The 18,637-nt window shown below is 39.8% G+C and overlaps 1 protein-coding gene across 8 annotated transcripts in view; it reads right to left on the bottom strand.

Moving 5' to 3' along the window:
• Nucleotides 1-18,637, bottom strand: part of LOC106082455 (dual 3',5'-cyclic-AMP and -GMP phosphodiesterase 11) — a 349,544-nt gene that overhangs the window by 94,509 nt on the left and 236,398 nt on the right. For all 8 annotated transcript variants that reach the window (XM_059364258.1, XM_059364257.1, XM_059364256.1 and 5 more), the window contains 2 exons: nucleotides 12,239-12,647; nucleotides 6,632-6,775 (listed from right to left, as the gene is read on the bottom strand). In XM_059364258.1, the coding sequence (XP_059220241.1) occupies nucleotides 6,632-6,775; nucleotides 12,239-12,516 (422 nt within the window). In that variant the 5' untranslated portion in view covers nucleotides 12,517-12,647. The remainder of the gene's footprint in view (nucleotides 1-6,631; nucleotides 6,776-12,238; nucleotides 12,648-18,637) is intronic.

Raw genomic sequence — 18,637 nt, forward strand, 5'->3', positions numbered from 1 at the left:
GCCTTCGGCTGCCTTGGTGGTTCCATTATAGTAATGCCCTGTTGAGACTGTTCGCCGTTCATCGAAGAGTGTGACCTATTCTTAACACCATATCTTTATCTAGTGAGGCAACTATAGTATATACCTTATGTAAGAGAATAGTCTCCACTATGAATGATAAGCACTGTTGATTCCTGTTCTTGCTACAATTGCTACCAGATTAACATTTGGAGTAGCCCCTCATCCACCTTAAAAAGGCTAAAAACATTACACCAATATAAAGACTGAACTTATCTTTTAATATTTACTCTCCTCCGCTATAAGCAAATTTGCCAAAAAGCCATATTCAATTTATTTTAATTTTAATCATTTAAACCAATTGCTGTGTAAACGCCAAAACAATAACATTTAATTTGTTTTGTGGCTTATTCAAATTTTTGGTTCCCCAAAGCGCTTGGGCTATTAACATTTTAACTAAAATTACCAAAACGATAATCTCTTACAATAGCATTTAAAATTAATTATCCTTTATGCTTTCTGACACTTTCCAGCTAAACTTCCCATACAGAAGGGCAATCAAATTAATGTCCCTTTCTTCATCACCACATACTCGTACACAGCCATCCATGTGCATGATGTTTGTATTGTTGTTTGCATTGCCTTCTGGCTGCCATGTAAACATAAATAAAGCCACAGGACTCAACACATGTTTACCTCCTCACACTAGGTTGTGTGGGTAAGCCACAAGCATAGCATATGAATGGCAGCATTAACGTCACTCACACATCAACTAAATTGGGAGGAGAACAGAGATGAAAAACATAGCCCCAAAGCAATTTGGGAGAGAGAGAGAAAAAAGCAAATGCAACAGCAAGAATTTTAAGATAGAAATGAGGCTGGGGGTTTTCCCCGTACTCTCTTCGGATGCATTGGCAAGTTTGCCCAAGGCTTTAGTTTCTACATAGGGAGTTTATTTGGAAATATGGCAAGGGTGTGGGAGAGTGAGAGACAAAGTGGAAGCAGGTACGACTATGATGTGATATTTAACCAACGTACAAATTGTTTGACTATTGTTGTTATGGTTGATTGCTATCCGTTCGCTTTGTTTTTACAGCACAGTCCAATGTAAACACCTAAATTAAAGTTGTGTTACTTTTTTTGTTGTGAAACAACATCAACAAGGCAAAAAATTAAGAAAACAAGTGATTCTAAGAAAAAAAAAAAATGGTTTGAAAAGGAATTGAAATTAAGATCGAAAATATGAAGAGGGAGTGAACGGATTTTCCGGACAAGCCGGTGATAGTCCTGCATGTCGAGGGCATGGGGGCAGAGTGGTCTATATTCTTAAGGCGATAAAAATAAACCACAGCACGACCAGATTAGAGGCCTTTTAATCTGTCATCGTTTTTATTTACTTTAAACGCTGGAAGGACTGATAGACCTGGAGGCGAGGGGGGGACTGACGCCAGAGAACTTCGTACCTCCAAGGCAGTTCGGTGGAGACGGTCCTCTACGAAGTGGTACAAGAGGTCGAGATGTCCCTCCCTCCGGCGGAAGGAGAACACTATGGCGACTTTCTTGGCTATTGAGGGAGACTTCAACGTGCAAATAGGATTAGTAGTCACAACCCTGGACCGCACGGAGATGAGGTGCTACCGACATTATGTGGAAAAGGCCCCAGGTAGGGCCTTTTATCTTTTGCTGATAAAAAAGTCCCTAAAAAACCAAAAATAAATGCTGTTCGAATTGTTGTTCAAAAATCTGGAAACAGATGATTTCAAAATCTGAATTTTTTTTACTAAATTACGTTTGGTTCAAAACATGTTTTGCATGTGGTTGGGGGACATATGCAGTAACATAAGCCCGAATGGGGAATCTAAGATTTGTGTTTTGAGAGCTCGAGGGGTTTTTCAATTTTTTTCAAAACTAAATTGCCTAATTTGGAGTCTACCATAGCCACCGGAGGCCACCGTAGCGCAGAGGTTAGTATGTTAGCTGAACGCCTGAGATCAAATCATGGCGAGACCATCAAAAAAAAATGTCAGCGGTGGTTTAGCCCTCCTAATGCTGGCAACATTTGTGAGGTACTATGTCGTGTATTAAAACTTCTCTCCAAAGAGGTGTCGCACTGCGGCTCGCAGTTCGGACTCGGCTATAAAAAGGAGGCCCCTTATCTTAAACTTGTATCGGACTGCACTCATTGATATTTGAGAAGTTTACCCCTGTTCCTTAATGGAAGATTCATTGGCAAAATTAGCAATTTACCTATTTAAAGGGCATATTTCAACCGTTTTATATGACATTTCTTGTGCAAACTTCACTTAAAATGGATCTTCAAAATATCCTCTTTACAAAAAAGAGAAAAAAAACAAGGTATTTAAGCAAGATTTTTCAATAAAGACTAATCAATAAAAATATTTTTTGACCAAAAAATGCAAAAAATCCATTTTTCACATTTTTGATGAAAAAAATTTTTCGAAATGCCGGGATGACCAAATTTAGCGTCCTGAAAAAAGAGGCCTGGACCATCTAGGACCCTGAAATTATGCACATGATCTCGATAACACCTCAGCTCTAGCTATTTCATTTCATTACGGATCCTTTCCTCAGCATTCCTCTTCCAGAACAACTTCGAGTCGAGGACTATTCAGAGGTATTTCACTTCCTTTGACAGCTGCAGGGTGATCTTGTCCAAGCCCATAGAGGGCTTGCCGGGTTGACCAAATTTAGCGTCCTGAAAAAAGAGGCTTGGACCACCTAGGACCCTGAAATTATGCACATGATCTCGATAACACCTCAGCTCTAACCGTATATAGTACGGAATTGCGCCGACAAGGGCGCCCTTAAGCCAAATGGAGATCGGCATAGTGACGGAGGACAGGTGCGCCACAGTTTGATTCGAGCTGCTGAACATAGTAGATGAAATGGCCAGTGCTGGGTCGGCGGTCATATGGGACTCCATATATGGTTGCGGGACCACTAAGGCGCTCTAGCCTGTAGAAAGCAGACCCTCTTCTCATGGTTGTAAGTAATCACTATACAGTCGATGTCGCTTTCATCTATGATTATTGTGCAGAGTCACCTCCCATGTTAGTAAAGATGCGTATCACACCGCACTCCTACAACACAAAAATTCACGACACACGTTTTCGAAACTTGTCTGACCGAACGCCATTGCTACTGCACTGCTCTGGAACGCTAGCAGTTAAATTGACAGAATTTTAGGTCTATTATCAGAATCTTAATGACGAGCGTTCGCCCTACCCGCCAAGACCGAATATATTGGAAATGATCAAAAGATCACCATACGATCCGCCGGTGGCCCCCTGAACTCGCAGTCCTTACAACGCACTGTGCTCGGACTACTTGAGGTTCGTTTTCCACGTAGGTAACCAATGGCAGTTCTCAATATGATCCGCCGGTAGTTCCTAGGAGGCACCGATGGCGGGAAAATATCTCGTTATGCTAGCCAAGAAAATCTCTTCACATAACACTGCTACACTGTATAGTCGACTTGTAATATACGACTATAACAGAGTCACCACCGCATTTAATAAAGGCTGGTATCCATAGCAATCATACGACTCTACCATCCATGACATACTTGACTAAGCCACTGCATTAGCACTCTAGACCGCTGACATGAACTAGAAATCATCATATGATCCTCCGGAATGACCTTGGAGGCCCAATGCCAACCTAAGCCACACCGAAGGCAGATCTTCCATTTGATGTAGCAATCACAACCTCTGTGGTCGAATTCCATGCACCGATGACGAGAAAATACCGCGGACTATATACCGAAAAATCGTTCTTCGCGTTCCCTACAACGAACTGGGTTAGGAAAACACAAGATTCGATACCGTCGGCACATCGTCCTATTCATTAGGCACATCTTACTCTTCATCCACGCACCTGTGATCGAATTCCATGCACCGATAACATGAAAACACCACGTCCAAGCTCGCAGAGATAAATGCTAGCCAAGAAAATCTTTCCACACCACAGTCGATTTGAAAACTACGATTATAGCAGAGTCACCCCCGATTCAAAGGCCACCGTAGCGCAGAGTTAGTATGTCCGCCTATGACGCTAAAAGTCTGGGTTCGAATCCTAGCGAAAAAATCAGAAAAAATACTAGCGGTGGGTTTCTCCTCCTAATGCTGGCGATATTTATGAAGTACTCTAGCATTTAGTATGACAGTCATGGAACCAGCGTCCACCCAGCCCACACCGAAGGCAGTTTCTCCCCTTGATGCGGCAGTCACACACCATGTGGTCGAATTCCATGCACCGATGACGTGAAAATACCACGTTCTGCAAATCAGCAGAAATAGATGCTAGCCAAGAAAACGTTTTCACACCACACTACTCCACCGAATTGTAATTTACGATTATAGCAGAGTCACCACCGCTTTTCATTAAGGCTGGCATCCCCTAGTAATCCTACGACACTTGCATCCATGACATTCATGACTAAGCACCTGCATTAGCGCTTTAGACTGATGCAATGAACTAGAAATCATCATATGATCCGCCGGAATGACCTTGGAGGCCCAATGCCAACCTAAGCCACACCGAAGGCAGATCTTCCATTTGATGTAGCAATGACAACCTCTGTGGTCGAATTCCATGCACCGATGACGAGAAAATACCGCGTAGTACTAACTCCCGAAAAACCGTTCTTCGCGTTCCCCACAACGAACTGGGTTAGGAAAACACGAGATTCGTTACCGAGAGCACATTTTCCTCTTAATGCGGAAATCACACACCCTGTGATCGAATTTCATGCACCGATAACACGAAAAAACCACGTCCAAGCTCGCAGAGATAGATGCTAGCCAAGAAAATCTTTCCACACCACAGTCGATTTGTAAACTACGATTATAGCAGAGTCATTACCGCTGTCGGATGTCACCGTAGCGCAGAGGTTAGCATGTCCGCCTATGACACTGAAAGTCTGGGTCCGAATCCTAGCGAGAAAATCAGAAAAAAATTATCAGCGGTGGCTTTCTCCTCCTAATAGTGGCGACATTTGCGAAGTACTCTAGCATTTGGTATGGCAGCCATGTACAAACTTCACCCCAAAGAGGTGTCGCATTGCGGCTAGCCGGTCGTACTCGGCTATAAAATGAAGGTCCCTTATCATTTAGCTGAAAACTTGAATCGGACAGAACTCATTGATATGAGAGAAGTTTATCCCTGATCCTTATTCGAATGTTTATGGGTAAATTTGCAATTTTCCTCCGCTGTCAGTAAAGGCTCGCCAGAAATCCTCCGATATTGCCAACCACTACATACGGTTTCTGAACTAGCGCGATCAAACAAGCAGTGCTGCGCATAAATTGACTAGGCCCCCGACTAGCCCGCTGACATGAACCAGTAATCATTATATGAGACGCCGGTATTCCCTTGGAGGCTCAATGGCCACCTAAGCCACACCGAAGGCAGATCTTCCATTTGATGCATAAATCGCAACACCGGTCGTCGAATTCCATGCACCGGTGACAAGAAAGTACAGCGTACGGCAGAGGAGTACAGCAGAGGCCACCGTAGCGCTGAGGTTAGCATGTCCGCCTACAACGCTGAATGCCTGGGTTCGAATCCTGGCGAGACCATCAGAAAAAATGTTCTGCGTTGGTTTTCCCCTCCTAATGCTGGCAAAACTTCTCTCCAACGAGGCGTCGCACTGCGGCACGCCGTTCAAAAAAAGGAAGGGCCCTTATCGTTGAGCCTAAACTTGAATCAAGCGGACTGCACTCATTGATATGTGAGAAGTTTGCCCTTAGTGGAATGTTCATGGGCAAAATTTGCAATTGCAGCGTACGGCAAACTAGACGTGAACCTTTATTTGAACAACAAATGTCGTTTGCCCCCGTAGTACACTGCAGAGAGACGTTTACGGCAGCACCCTCAGTTTTCCACAGACTAAACCATGACTAAACATTTAGCCAATTCTTGACTGTTGGAAGATAAATGAGAATAAGCATCACCATGGACTAAATTAATTGCTACAATTTACTCAAGCTTACTTACGCGCTTTAAGTCAAAAGCTTTCATTTCGAATGATAGCGTGTGCATATGTTTACATAAAAGATTGACCATGATTTTGCTTCTCTACAGAGACAGCATGTGTGGGTTCTTTTCCAATTAAGGCATCTGCTATTAACTGTAACCCATCATCTGTTCATATGATGGAAATATCAACTTTCCTGCTGCTAACATTGCTCCCTCACCACTTGCTTACAGTCCGAATGGATGTTGTAAACTATAATCAATTTTCATTTCGGTCAATGGAGATGGTGTTGATGAACATGGTCCTAATTACAAATGATAATCCATCAGAGTTTTGTGTTTAGATTACCCAAGTCAAAAAGCTTATCACAGCAGTGTCAGAAGTGTGATATTTCAAATTTGCTTACATGTGGCATAAAGGAAATGGCAATGGAGAGACAGAGAGAGGGAAAGACAAAAAGGGGGAAAAGTAAAACAAAAACAAAAACAAATCAAGTAAAAAGGCTTTAAATTTATGTGGGCGAAGTTTTAAGTACTATTAGGGTTCTGTGGAAAATGGGTCTCAGCCCTTTAAACTCGTTTTGAATTTTCAAAAATATGCAGTTGACAGTATGACATAGATATATTGATGACTTACCTCACAGGCGTTGTGGCTCCCGATCCACCACGTGATGAGCAACTCTGTCCATTGGGATGTGTGGGAGATGTATTTGATGTGTCATTACCAGCGGATGTTGCATGTGAGACCAGCCAAGCATCGACCACCTGACGTGTTGCTTTTCTGTAAGAAAAAAAAAAAATTGGAGAACATGTCAAAACCACATGCACAACATAGAACAAGGCCAAACAAAGTATTTCAAAGTAGCAAAACTAATATCCTTAAGGCACAAGGACACAATTAAATGTGGGCAGTATGATAGAATCCATTTAATGTAACGGAAACACAAAGGAAATGTGGGCGGTCTTTCATAACTTAAATTACGTCAATGTGTAGTGTTATCGAGATTTGTTTGGAAGGGGGTGGGAGGTCTTGGAAAAAAAGGAAATTAAAAAAAATTAAATAAAAAGGACAACAAAGAGGCAATAACAATGCTAATACAATGAGTTAATATTTGAAATAAATAAAGGCCTTTCAATTAAGCCCCAAATTGTCTTTTGGATGGGTTTAGGGGATGGCCCGGCCCCATTATATAACCCCAAAAAGTGATATCAAATCGATACTCAGCGATTTCGCTCTGCCAGTTACCACACGGGTTCAATAGGAGTGTTCAAAGAGGCTATGTATTCTTAAGAACAGCCACAGCTACGTCGCCGAAGGTGACCAACTTGAAAGTGTATGGCAACTCACCAATAAGTCTGCTTTAAATACACTGATCCAAAATTCAAACTTATGTTCGTAGACTTTTTAACTGCCTTCAGATTCTCTACGTTGCTCTCTAAGGACCATTAAGCTGTTGGGAGAAATTCTTGAGATAGCATAACCTGAAGGGAGTTTAGTTCTGAGACTCTTGAGCTATTGCTTGCGACACACTTTCCTGGTTGCAGAGGCGTGGTAAGCTAATACGTTAGAGGGGCCTTTTCGTAGACCCCAAAGACTTGTCTCCAATTTCGGATATGAGATTCCCATATCACTTCCAAATTCCTTTTATTTAAGTCTTTCCCCATTTCGGTTGTTCTGCATTAACTTTTGGGGGTATATTAACATTCAGACACTTGGTCCAAAATATTCGTACTCTACTTTCAAAGAATTTTCATTGAAGTCCCATACTGTCCCAGTAGAACTATTGGGTTGCCCAAAAAGTAATTGCGGATTTTTTAAAAGAAAGTAAATGCATTTTTAATAAAACTTAGAATGAAATTTTATCAAATATACTTTTTTACACTTTTTTTCTAAAGCAAGCTAAAAGTAACAGCTGATAACTGACAGAAGAAAGAATGCAATTACAGAGTCACAAGCTGTGAAAAAATTTGTCAACGCCGACTATATGAAAAATCCGCAATTACTTTTTGGGCAACCCAATACATGTCAGTTTTGTGCTTTTTTTATACCTATTTTATACCCATCCATACACCGATGACGAGAAAATACAGTGCACTGCAAAATCGCCCAGGACCATTCTTCGCGTTCCCCTCAAAGAACTGGGTTTGAAAAACTCAATATTCCATACCGAGGGAAAATTTTCCTATTTATGCGGCACATCTTCCTCTTCATGCACGCACCTTGTAATCGAATTCCATGCACCGTTAACATAAAGACACCACTTCCAAGCTCCCAGAGAAATAAGCTAGCCAAGAAAATCTTTCCAAGCACAGTCGATTTGTAATCTACGACTATAACAGAGTCACCCCCGCTGTTGGAGTTCACCGTAACGCAGAGCTTAGCATGTCCAACTATGGCGCTGAAAGCTTGGTGTCCCAGTCGAACTACATGCCAGTTTTGTGTTTTTTTTTTATACCCATCACCATAGTGTCATTTAGTCATTCCGTTTGTTCAAAATATATATATTTCGGATCGTTGTAAAATTCTAAGATGATCTGTCCGTCCGTCAGTCCTCTGTGTTTCCGTCAGTTATAATCACGCTCTAGTCTTTAACAAGTAAAAAGGCGTTAAGTTCGGCCCGGTCAAACTTTGGATACCCACCACCTCGGGTATATAGGTAAACCACCTTTCGTCAAAATCCAATGAAAAATGATTACCTTATGCCCCATAGCAGCTATATCGAAATATGTTCCCATTTGCATCAAATGCTAATAAGTACAAGTCATTGTCCAATTGATTGAATTGATCTTTTTAGTAGCTATATCTCAAAATAAACCGATCTGAACAATATACGACACGGATGTCGAAAAGCTTAACACAAGACACTGTGTCAAATTTCAGTGAAATCGGACAATTAATGCACCTTTTACGGGCCCAAAACCTTAAATCGAGAGATCGGTCTATATGGCAGCTATATGCAAATCTGGACTGATCTAGGCCAAATTGAAGAAGGATATCGAAGGTCCCAACACGACTCGCTGTCCCAAATTTCAGCGACATCGGACAATAGCTGCGCCTTTTATAGGCCCAAAACCTTAAATCGAGAGATCGGTCTATATGGCGGCTATATCCAAATCTGGACCGATCTGCGCCAAATTAAAGAAGGATATCGAAGGTCCCAAAACAACTCACTGTCCCAAATTTCGGCGAAATCGGACAATAAATGCGTCTTCTATGGGCCCAAAACCTTAAATCGAGAGATCGGTCTATATGGCAGCTATATCCGATCTAGGCCAAATTGAAGAAGGATGTTGAAGGGCCTAACATAACTCACTGTACCAAATTTTACCAAAATCGTATAATAAATGTGGCTTTTATGGGCCTAAAACCTTAAATCGAGAGACCGGTCTATATGGCAGCTATATCCAAATCTGGACCGATCTGTGTCAAATTAAAGAAGGATATCGAAGGTCCCAACACAACTCACTGTCCCAAATTTCAGCAAAATCGGACAATTAATGCCCCTGTTTTGACCTAAAACCGAGAGATCGGTCTATATGGCAGCTATATCAAAATCTGGACCGATCTGGGCCAAATTGAAAAAGGATATCGAAGGTCCCAACACAACTCACTGGCCCAAATTTCAGCAAAATCGGATAATAAATGTGGCTTTTATGGGCCCAAAACCTTAAATCGAGAGATCGGTCTATATGGCAGCTATATCCAAATCTGGACCGATCTGATGATTATAAGTTAAAAATTTCAAATTTATTTTATCTCATAGACGTTTTATTAGCGACTTAGCTTGTTTTTCAACAATTTACCTTTACTCAGGCAAATTATGTCCTTAAGTTTGCCAATTTGAGTGCAATATAAACTAAACGAATTGTATGCTTTTTAAACTATCAAGTATCGTAACCTTGACTTGGGATACCTTTTTAGCAGCATACATTTTCGTATGCAATATTTTTATACATGGCCATATCTGAAGCCATATCCATATTCATGCATAATGGAATGCATGTTTTTTTTGCTGCTGGTGGGACATGTGTTGAAATGTGTTGTTTGTCCCCGCTTACCTATACAGGCGTACGGACATACATGAATATGCAATTGCTTTTCGAAAGGATACTCGTATACCCTGAAAACATTGAAATTTTCCAAACCTTCAACATTCACTCAACCGTAATGGCAACGGCACCATTCCATTGAGGCATTCCAGCAAACAGTCAAGGAGAAAGCATGAAAGTGCCTTACAGCTTTTGCATGGCTAACAAATGTCATCAGGATTTTTTCATATCCAAATCTGGACCGATCTGGGCCAAATTGATGAAGGATGTCGAAGGGCCTAACATAACTCACTGTCCCAAATTTCAGCAAAATCGGATAATAAATGTGGCTTTTATGGGCCCAAAACCTTAAATCGAGAGATCGGTCTATATGGCAGCTATATCCAAATCTGGACCGATCTGTGCCAAATTGAAGAAGGATGTCGAAGGTCCCAACACAACTCACTGTTCCAAATTTCAGCAAAATTGGGTAATAAATGTGGCTTTTATGGGCCTAAGACCCTAATCGAAGGATCGGTCTATATGCCAGCTATATCCAAATCTGGACCGATCTAGGCCAAATTGAAGAAGGATGTCGAAGGTCCCAACAGAATTCACTGTCCCAGGTTTCAGCCACATCGGACAATAAATGCCCCTTTTTTGGGCCCAAAACCTTAAATCAAGAGATCGGTCTATATGGCAGCTATATTCAAATCTGGACCCATTTGGGCCAAATTGAGGAAGGATGTCAAAGGGCCCAACACAACTCACTGTACCAAATTTTGGCAAAATCGGACAATAAATGCGCCTTTTATGGGCCCAAAACCTTAAATCGAGAGATCGGTCTACATGGCAGCTATATCCAAATCTGGACCGCTCTAGGCCAAATTGAAGAAGGATATCGAAGGTCCCAACACAACTCACTGTTCCAAATTTCAGCGACATCGGACAATAAATGGGCCTTTTATGGGCCCAAAACCTTAAATCGAGAGATCGGTCTATATGGCAGCTATATCGAAATCTGGACCGATTTGGGCCAAATTAAGAAAGGATGTCGAAGGTACCAACACAACTCTCTGTCCCGAATTTCGGCGAAATCGGACAATAAATGCCCCTGTTTTGGGCCCAAAACCTTAAATCGAGAGATCGGTCTATATGCCAGCTATATCCAAATCTGGACCCATTTGGGCCAGATTGAAGAAGGATGTTGAAGAGCCTAACATAACTTACTGTACCAAATTTTGGCAAATTCGGACAATATATGCGCTTTTTATAGGCGCAAGACTTTAAATCGAGAGTTCGGTCTATATGGCAGCTATATCCAAATCTGGACCGATCTAGACCAAATTGCAGAAAGCTCTCGAGGGGCTTAACATAACTTACTGTCCCAAATTTCAGCAAAATCGGAGAATAAATGTGGCTTTTATGGGCCCAAAACCTTAAATCGAGAGATTGGTCTATATGGCAGCTATATCCAAATCTGGACCGATTTGGGCCAAATTAAGAAAGAATGTCGAAGCTCCCAACACAACTCACTGTCCCAAATTTCGGCGAAATCGGACAATAAATGCCCCTGTTTTGGGCCTAAAACCTTAAATCGAGAGATCGGTCTATATGCCAGCTATATCCAAATCTGGACCCAATTGGGCCAAATTAAGAAAGAATGTCGAAGGTACCAACACAACTCTCTGTCCCAAATTTCGGCGAAATCTGACAATTAATGCGCCTTTTACGGGCCCAAAACCTTAAGTCGAGAGATCGGTCTATATGGCAGCTATATCAAAATCTGGACCGATCTGGACCAAATTGAAGAAGGATATCGAAGGTCCCAACACAACTCACTGTCCCAAATTTCAGCAAAATCGGATAATAATTGTGGCTTTTTTTGGCCTAAGACCCTAAATCGTCGGATCGGTCTATATGGGGGCTATATCAAGATATAGTCCGATATAGCCCATCTTAGAACTTAACCTGCTTATGGACAAAAAAAGAATCTGTGCAAAATCTCTACTTAATATCTCTATTTTTAAAGGCTGTAGCATGATTTCAACACACAGACGGACGGACATGTCTAGGTTGTTTTAGATTGTTACTCTCATCAAGAATATATATACTTTATAGGATCGGAAATCGGATAATTCGATATGTTGCAAACGGAATGACAAAATTAATATACCCCCATCCTTGGGTGGTGGGTATAAAAAGGCTTTCTTACCTTATAAAATAATCCTGAACAAATTCCTGATTTTCATCCATCCATGCCTCCATGCGGGCATGCTCTGGATCATAATGCCTCTGTGGCGATAGCGGGTGTTGTAATAAACATTGCGTTGCGGATGTGTTTTGGTGTGTTTGCTGTAATTGTTGTTGTTGCGATTGCTGCTGATAGAGATGCTGTTGCTGATATGTGGCCAGGGGGACACCGGTACGATTGCTCATTAGGAGATTTTGTTCTGAGCCATAGCCTGTGCCCCCCAGCTCCGTGCTGGGCATTCTGCCAATACCACTGCCGCCGCCACTACTACTACTGCTGCTGTAAACGCTTAGATTAGTGTGGGGATTGGAATTGAAGGTAAATAATTGAGCGGGATTTGAGGGTTCTTCTATGCTGCGCAGGTGAAGACCTATAAAGAAATGTGAAAAAATACAAAAAATTTTTTAGTATAAAATAACAAAAAATCAAGATTTTTTTTCAATCATAACAAGAAGAGAGGATTTAAGAATAAGAAGTTTCAAACCTCAGACTTGTTTTGGGATTGCAGGATTTTGTTGGCAACATCTACAATCAAAAAAGCTTTAAACTCATCCGATTAACTTTCTTCTTTGCAGCAAACGCACATTTAAATTATAAGTTAAAAATTTTCAAATTTATTTTATCTCATAGACATTTTATTAGCAACTTAGCTTGTTTTTCAACAATTTACCTTTACTCAGGCAAATTATGTCCCTAAGTTTGCCAATTTGAGTGCAATATAAACTAAACGAATTGTATGCTTTTTAAACTATCAAGTATCGTAACCTTGACTTGGGATACCTTTTTAGCAGCATACATTTTCGTATGCAATATTTTTATACATGGCCATATCTGAAGCCATATCCATATTCATGCATAATGGAATGCATGTTTTTGTTGCTGCTGGTGGGACATGTGTTGAAATGTGTTGTTTGTCCCCGCTTACCTATACAGGCGTACAGACATACATGAATATGCAATTGCTTTTTGAAAGGATACTCGCATACCCTGAAAACATTGAAATTTTCCAAACCTTCAACATTCACTCAACCGTAATGGCAACGGCACCATTCCATTGAGACATTCCAGCAAACAGTCAAGGAGAAAGCATGAAAGTGCCTTACAGCTTTTGCATGGCTAACAAATGTCATCAGGATTTTTTCATTTGTATGCAAGATGAAACCACATGTGCAGCACAGTGATTAAAATGGGGGGAAAAAGAGAAATTTGCGAACTAAGAAAGAGGACTAAATCACAAAAAATTAAAAATGTAGTACAATTTCCTTAAAGTAAGGGAAGCTCTAGTAAATTTTTCATTAAGAGAGATTAGTTTTAGCACCCTTAACTTTAAGAAAGGGTGTCTTAAGCACATTAACTTCGAAGAAAGGGTGGTTTTAGGATCCTGTATTGAAAGAAAGGGTAGTTTTAGTAGCCTTTGTTAAGAAAGGGTAATTCTGATACCCTTTTTTAAAAGAAAGGGTAGTTTCAGTAATACTTAAAAAAAGTGTAGTTATAGTACCAATTCTTAAAATACATATTTTCTTAAAAGAAAGGATAGTTTTAGTACCCTTTCTTAGGAGAAAGAATAGTTTAAGAACCCTTTCCTAAATGAAAGGGTAATTTTAGTACCCTTTCTTAACAGAAAGTTTAACTTTAGTACCATTTTTAAAAGAAAGGTTGGTTTTAGTGTCATTATTTAAGAGAAAAGTAGTTTTGCTACCTTTTTTTTAAAAGAAAGACAGTTTTATTACCCTTTTCGAAAAGAGAGAGTAGTTTTAATACCCTTTGTTAGGAGGCAGGGTAGTTTAAGTGCCCTTTATTAGAAGAAAGTGTGGTTTTAGAACCATTTTGTAAAAGGACGGGTAGTTTTATTACCCTTTCTGAGAGAAAGGGTAGTTTTATTACCCTTTCTGAGAGAAAGGGTAGTTTTATTACCCTTTCTTAAAAGAAAGAGCAGTAGGGTAGTTTTGTTACCCTTTCTTAAAAGAAAGGGTCGTTTTGTTACCCTTTCTTAAAAGAAAGGGTAGTTTTATTACCCTTTCTTAAAAGAAAGGGTCGTTTTATTACCCTTTTTTAAAAGAAAGAGCTGTTTTATTACCCTTTCTTAAAAGAAAGGGTAGTTTTATTACCCTTTCTTAAAAGAAATTGTAGTTTTGTTACCCTTTCTTAAAATAAAGGGTAGTTTTATTACCCTTTATTTAAGGAAAGGGTAGTTTTAATACCCTTTCTTAAAAGAGAAGGTAGTTTTATTACCATTCCTTAAAAGAAACGATAGGTTTATTACCCTTTTTTAAAAGAAAGGGTAGTTTTATTACCATCCATCTCAATTTGCTCACGTTTCTCCTCTCTCCTTTTCTCCCGATACCCCTCGTTCATGTAGCGCGTTGCTTGGTCGTACCATGGGTTTTCTTGCGAGGGTTACCCAAGTTCAGATTTCGCGACATTTTCCATGGAGTGGGCAATAGTTTGCTACTGTGCCATTAAATCATCGGCACAAGGAGTGCTTTCGTCAAGCAGTTGGTTCAGTCGAGTGGAGTTTGCCGCTGCCATCTGTTGTGTTTGCAGCTTTTCAATGTCCAGCTTCCGTGCAGTGTCAGATCAGTGTCAGGTGTGAACCTATGACGCAACACGGTAATGATACGAATCTATATTCGCTCCACGGATCGATAGTACATCTAATATGCTGGATGAAAGCCCGGCATTTATCACAATGTGATCAACTTGTTTGCTCGTGTTTTGATCGGGTGACAGTCATGTGGCTTTGTGAATATTTTTATGTTGAAATCTGGTGCTACTAACTACCATGTTTGTTGCCTTGACGAAATCTATCAGCCTCAACCCATTACCGGACGTTATCTCATGGAAGCTAAACTTTCCGACTGTTGGACTAAAGATCCGCCAGCGCCTATACTGCACCTTCTCTATGGAGAGTGTGGACATTCCAGGTGCAGATCTGCAAATCATGGTGCTTTTTCGTTTGCGTGGGTTGTCTACGTTAAGGGGTCCATTTTAACTATTCCTTTGTTTCTCGGAGTGATTCTTAAAGTTTTCTGGGGGCGGGTTACTGGCCCAGCGCCCCAACTGCATGGGTTTTGTGAGATCGCACATGTATCCCTCGTTGTCGCGAGCCGCTTGCTTCAAGATGCGACGGTCGCCTTCAGCCGCTCCTTACCTGGAACTGACTACTCCCTAAGACTCTCCTCTCGAAAATCGTTGAATGTCCTTGGCCGCATTTACAGCTACACCGCTTAAAAACGAAGCTTTTTGCTATCTGCAACCTATGGACGCGCCTGCTAGCTTTCGGTTAAGCTTGCCGTGGCAACAATGGACACCTCACAAGTCGTAGTTCAAAGTTCCAGCCTTTGTGGAACTCATAGGGTACATGTTCAAATACTCGCCAATGGTGAAAATGGTATTACTGCAAACTTAAGGATTTTCTAGAAAATTTTCAAATTATGAAAATTTTTTTAAATTTTTCAAATCTTGATCAATTTTTAAATTTCGATAAATTTTCAAATTTTGATAAATTTTCCAAATTTCGATAAATTTTTCAAATTGCGATAAATTTTTCAAATTTCGAAAATTTTTTCAAATTTCGATAAATTTTTCGAATTTTGATAAAAGTTTCAAATTTCGATAAATTTTTCGAATTTTGATAAATTTTTCAAATTTTTGATAAATTTTTAAAATTTTGATAAATTTTTCAAATTTCGATAAATTTTTTAAATTTCTTTAAATTTTTCAAATTTTGATAAATTTTTCAAATTTCGATAAATTTTTCAAATTTCGATAAATTTTTTAAATTTCGATAAACTTTCCAAATTTCGAAAAGTTTTTCAAATTTCCATAAAATTTCGATAAAATGTATCGAAATTAGATACATTTTCCAAATTTCGATAAGTTTTTCACATTTCGAAAAAAATTTTCAAATTTCGATAAATTATTAAATTTCTATAATTTTTGATTAATTTTTCAAATTTCGCTAAATTTTTAAAATTTTGCAAAATTTTTCAAATTTCGATTAATTTTTCAAATTTCGATAAATTTTTCAAATTTCGATAAATTTTTCAAATTTCGATAAATTATTCAATTTTTGATTCATTTTTGGGTTACAAAAGGTTGAAAGGGTTGTCCACCATAGGTGCATTCACTAGGAAGCCAATCTAACCCATTGTACCCTAGACATAAAGAGATGAGAAAGAAGAAGTGAGGCCTCGGATCATATCTATAGGTTTTACAGGAGTAATGGAGAACCAGAGCAGGGGATGAAATGCCTAACCCTTATAGAAGCACGTGTGTGCATACGCCGGATCTTGTGGCACCATCCGTCGAAACCATTCCATCCCGTCCACAAATCTCAGGAGGCCTTCCCAAGATCCCAAACGAGTCCCCAAATATACTGCGTTCTTACAGCTCAGAACCTGAGCAGGGCAAATGCTCGATAGTTTCTTTCTCAACCTTAGCAAGACAACTACTGCAGAAGTAATTGTGCGGTATTCGCACGCAGTCAATGATAAGCCCGAGCGCCTTAGCGGTCCATCAAGCATCCGCCTAGTCCCATCATGCCACCAATTTTGTTTCGATTTTTCGAATTTTGATAAATGTTTAAAGTTTTGATAAATTTTTCCACTATCTACAACCTGTGGACTCGCCAGGTAGCTTTCAGTTAAGCTTCCCGCGATAACGATGGACACCACACAAGTCGGAGTTTACAATCCCAGCCTGTGTGATTCAATAACTGTTTGGTATTAAAACCAATAACGGTTTGATATTAAAACCGGTAACACATTCGCATTAAAATCAATACCACTTTGGTAATGAGGCTAGTACCAAACGGTACTAAACATTTTTTTAATTCCATATTTTAAAGAAAGACCCCCGAGTGTCTTTATTTGCTAACCCTCAAGTCTTTTCATTGCTTTGTTGCCCACTGAAAACACATCTCACTTTTCACTTCTCCGAAACACTGTCTCAACAGCAAGGCATCACTGTCACAAAACAACTGCCATTAAATTCCCTTTTTAAATAAAAATATCTATGGTGGATCTATTCGCATTTATCCCAGCTTTAGAATTACGTGCCATAGGCATGTAGTTGTAGTACTCAAGACAACTATAATCCCTGCTACTTTTACATTGCAAAAGAAGGAAGGTATACTTTTGAATAGTCATGGCTTGAGGCCAAAAAAAGCATTAAATGCATCTTAGGAAAATATTTCCACGTATTCAAGTCCTATAAAAAGGTATTTTTCCTAAGAACCTACAACCATGGGCTTTATGTTGCAGCGCATCATGAGAGTAGGGCTGATGAAGCAACAAAACTTTTCACTTTAAATAGTGTAATTTATAACGTAAGTCATCCTTCAACCATGTGTAAGTCACAACATTTGTATGCAAATGTGGCGACACCACACAAAAATTCTTCTAAATGACATTGCCTCCATATGTTCTAGCTACTATGGTACCTTCGACATGGGTGGCCCACTCACACATACGCTGTATTGTGTCACTTTGGAAAACCATGTAAGTATTTGAAAAATTTCCTTGTAATGTTTGCTTGAAATATATAATAAATCGCCTTTTTCGCTTCTAGCCCTTGGGGGTAGAATTGTGACAAATGGTGTGACACACAAGTGTGTGTAAAGGATGGTGTGTGTGTGTGTAGGTCTAAAAAATTTTTAACATTTGCACGTGTGAAGGGAAAAGGATTATATTTCTAAAGAAATGCCACATTAATGATGCTTTTATATAATGAAAAAAATTCGAGTGAAAATATTGTGGGTTTTTTTCCATTAGGATTAACAGCAAATTAAGCTGAAATCCCTCATCCATTATAACCTTCATCGCTATTATGGCAACTGGGAGAATGTAATTTATTAAATAGGTTTGTAATATGCAAAGAGGAAGATGAAAGAGGCTCCTTTGTTTATTTTCAGCCAATTCCGAACACCGTACCATCACATGATACCTCTTACAGAGAAGTTGTACAAAGCTGCCATAATAACAAATGTCGTCAACAAATGATAACCGCTGTGAATGTCCTTGATGATTTCGATGGTAATAGAATTCTAGTAAACCGCGCTATAAGGGGACTTGGTAACCTTAGAAAATGGTATAGGCCTCAATCACTCTAACACAGAACATGTTCTTGGCTACGAATTAAATATTAACAAGGGCACACCCTAACCTATAAAATCTCCAAGAGGACATGTGGAGCATCCATGACAATGGTGGTCTTGAAGCAATGTTATTTGGAAGAAGAGTGCGAATCTCACAAACAAAAAGAAGACAGTATCACCCCCAAAATCCACCAGAAGGCCATAGAAACCGAAAAGCCCACTACGGAATTGGAAGAAAAGGCATTAAGAAACTGAAATGATCC

This window comes from Stomoxys calcitrans, chromosome 3 (genome assembly GCF_963082655.1).
Source record: "Stomoxys calcitrans chromosome 3, idStoCalc2.1, whole genome shotgun sequence".
Taxonomy (NCBI): domain Eukaryota; kingdom Metazoa; phylum Arthropoda; class Insecta; order Diptera; family Muscidae; genus Stomoxys; species Stomoxys calcitrans.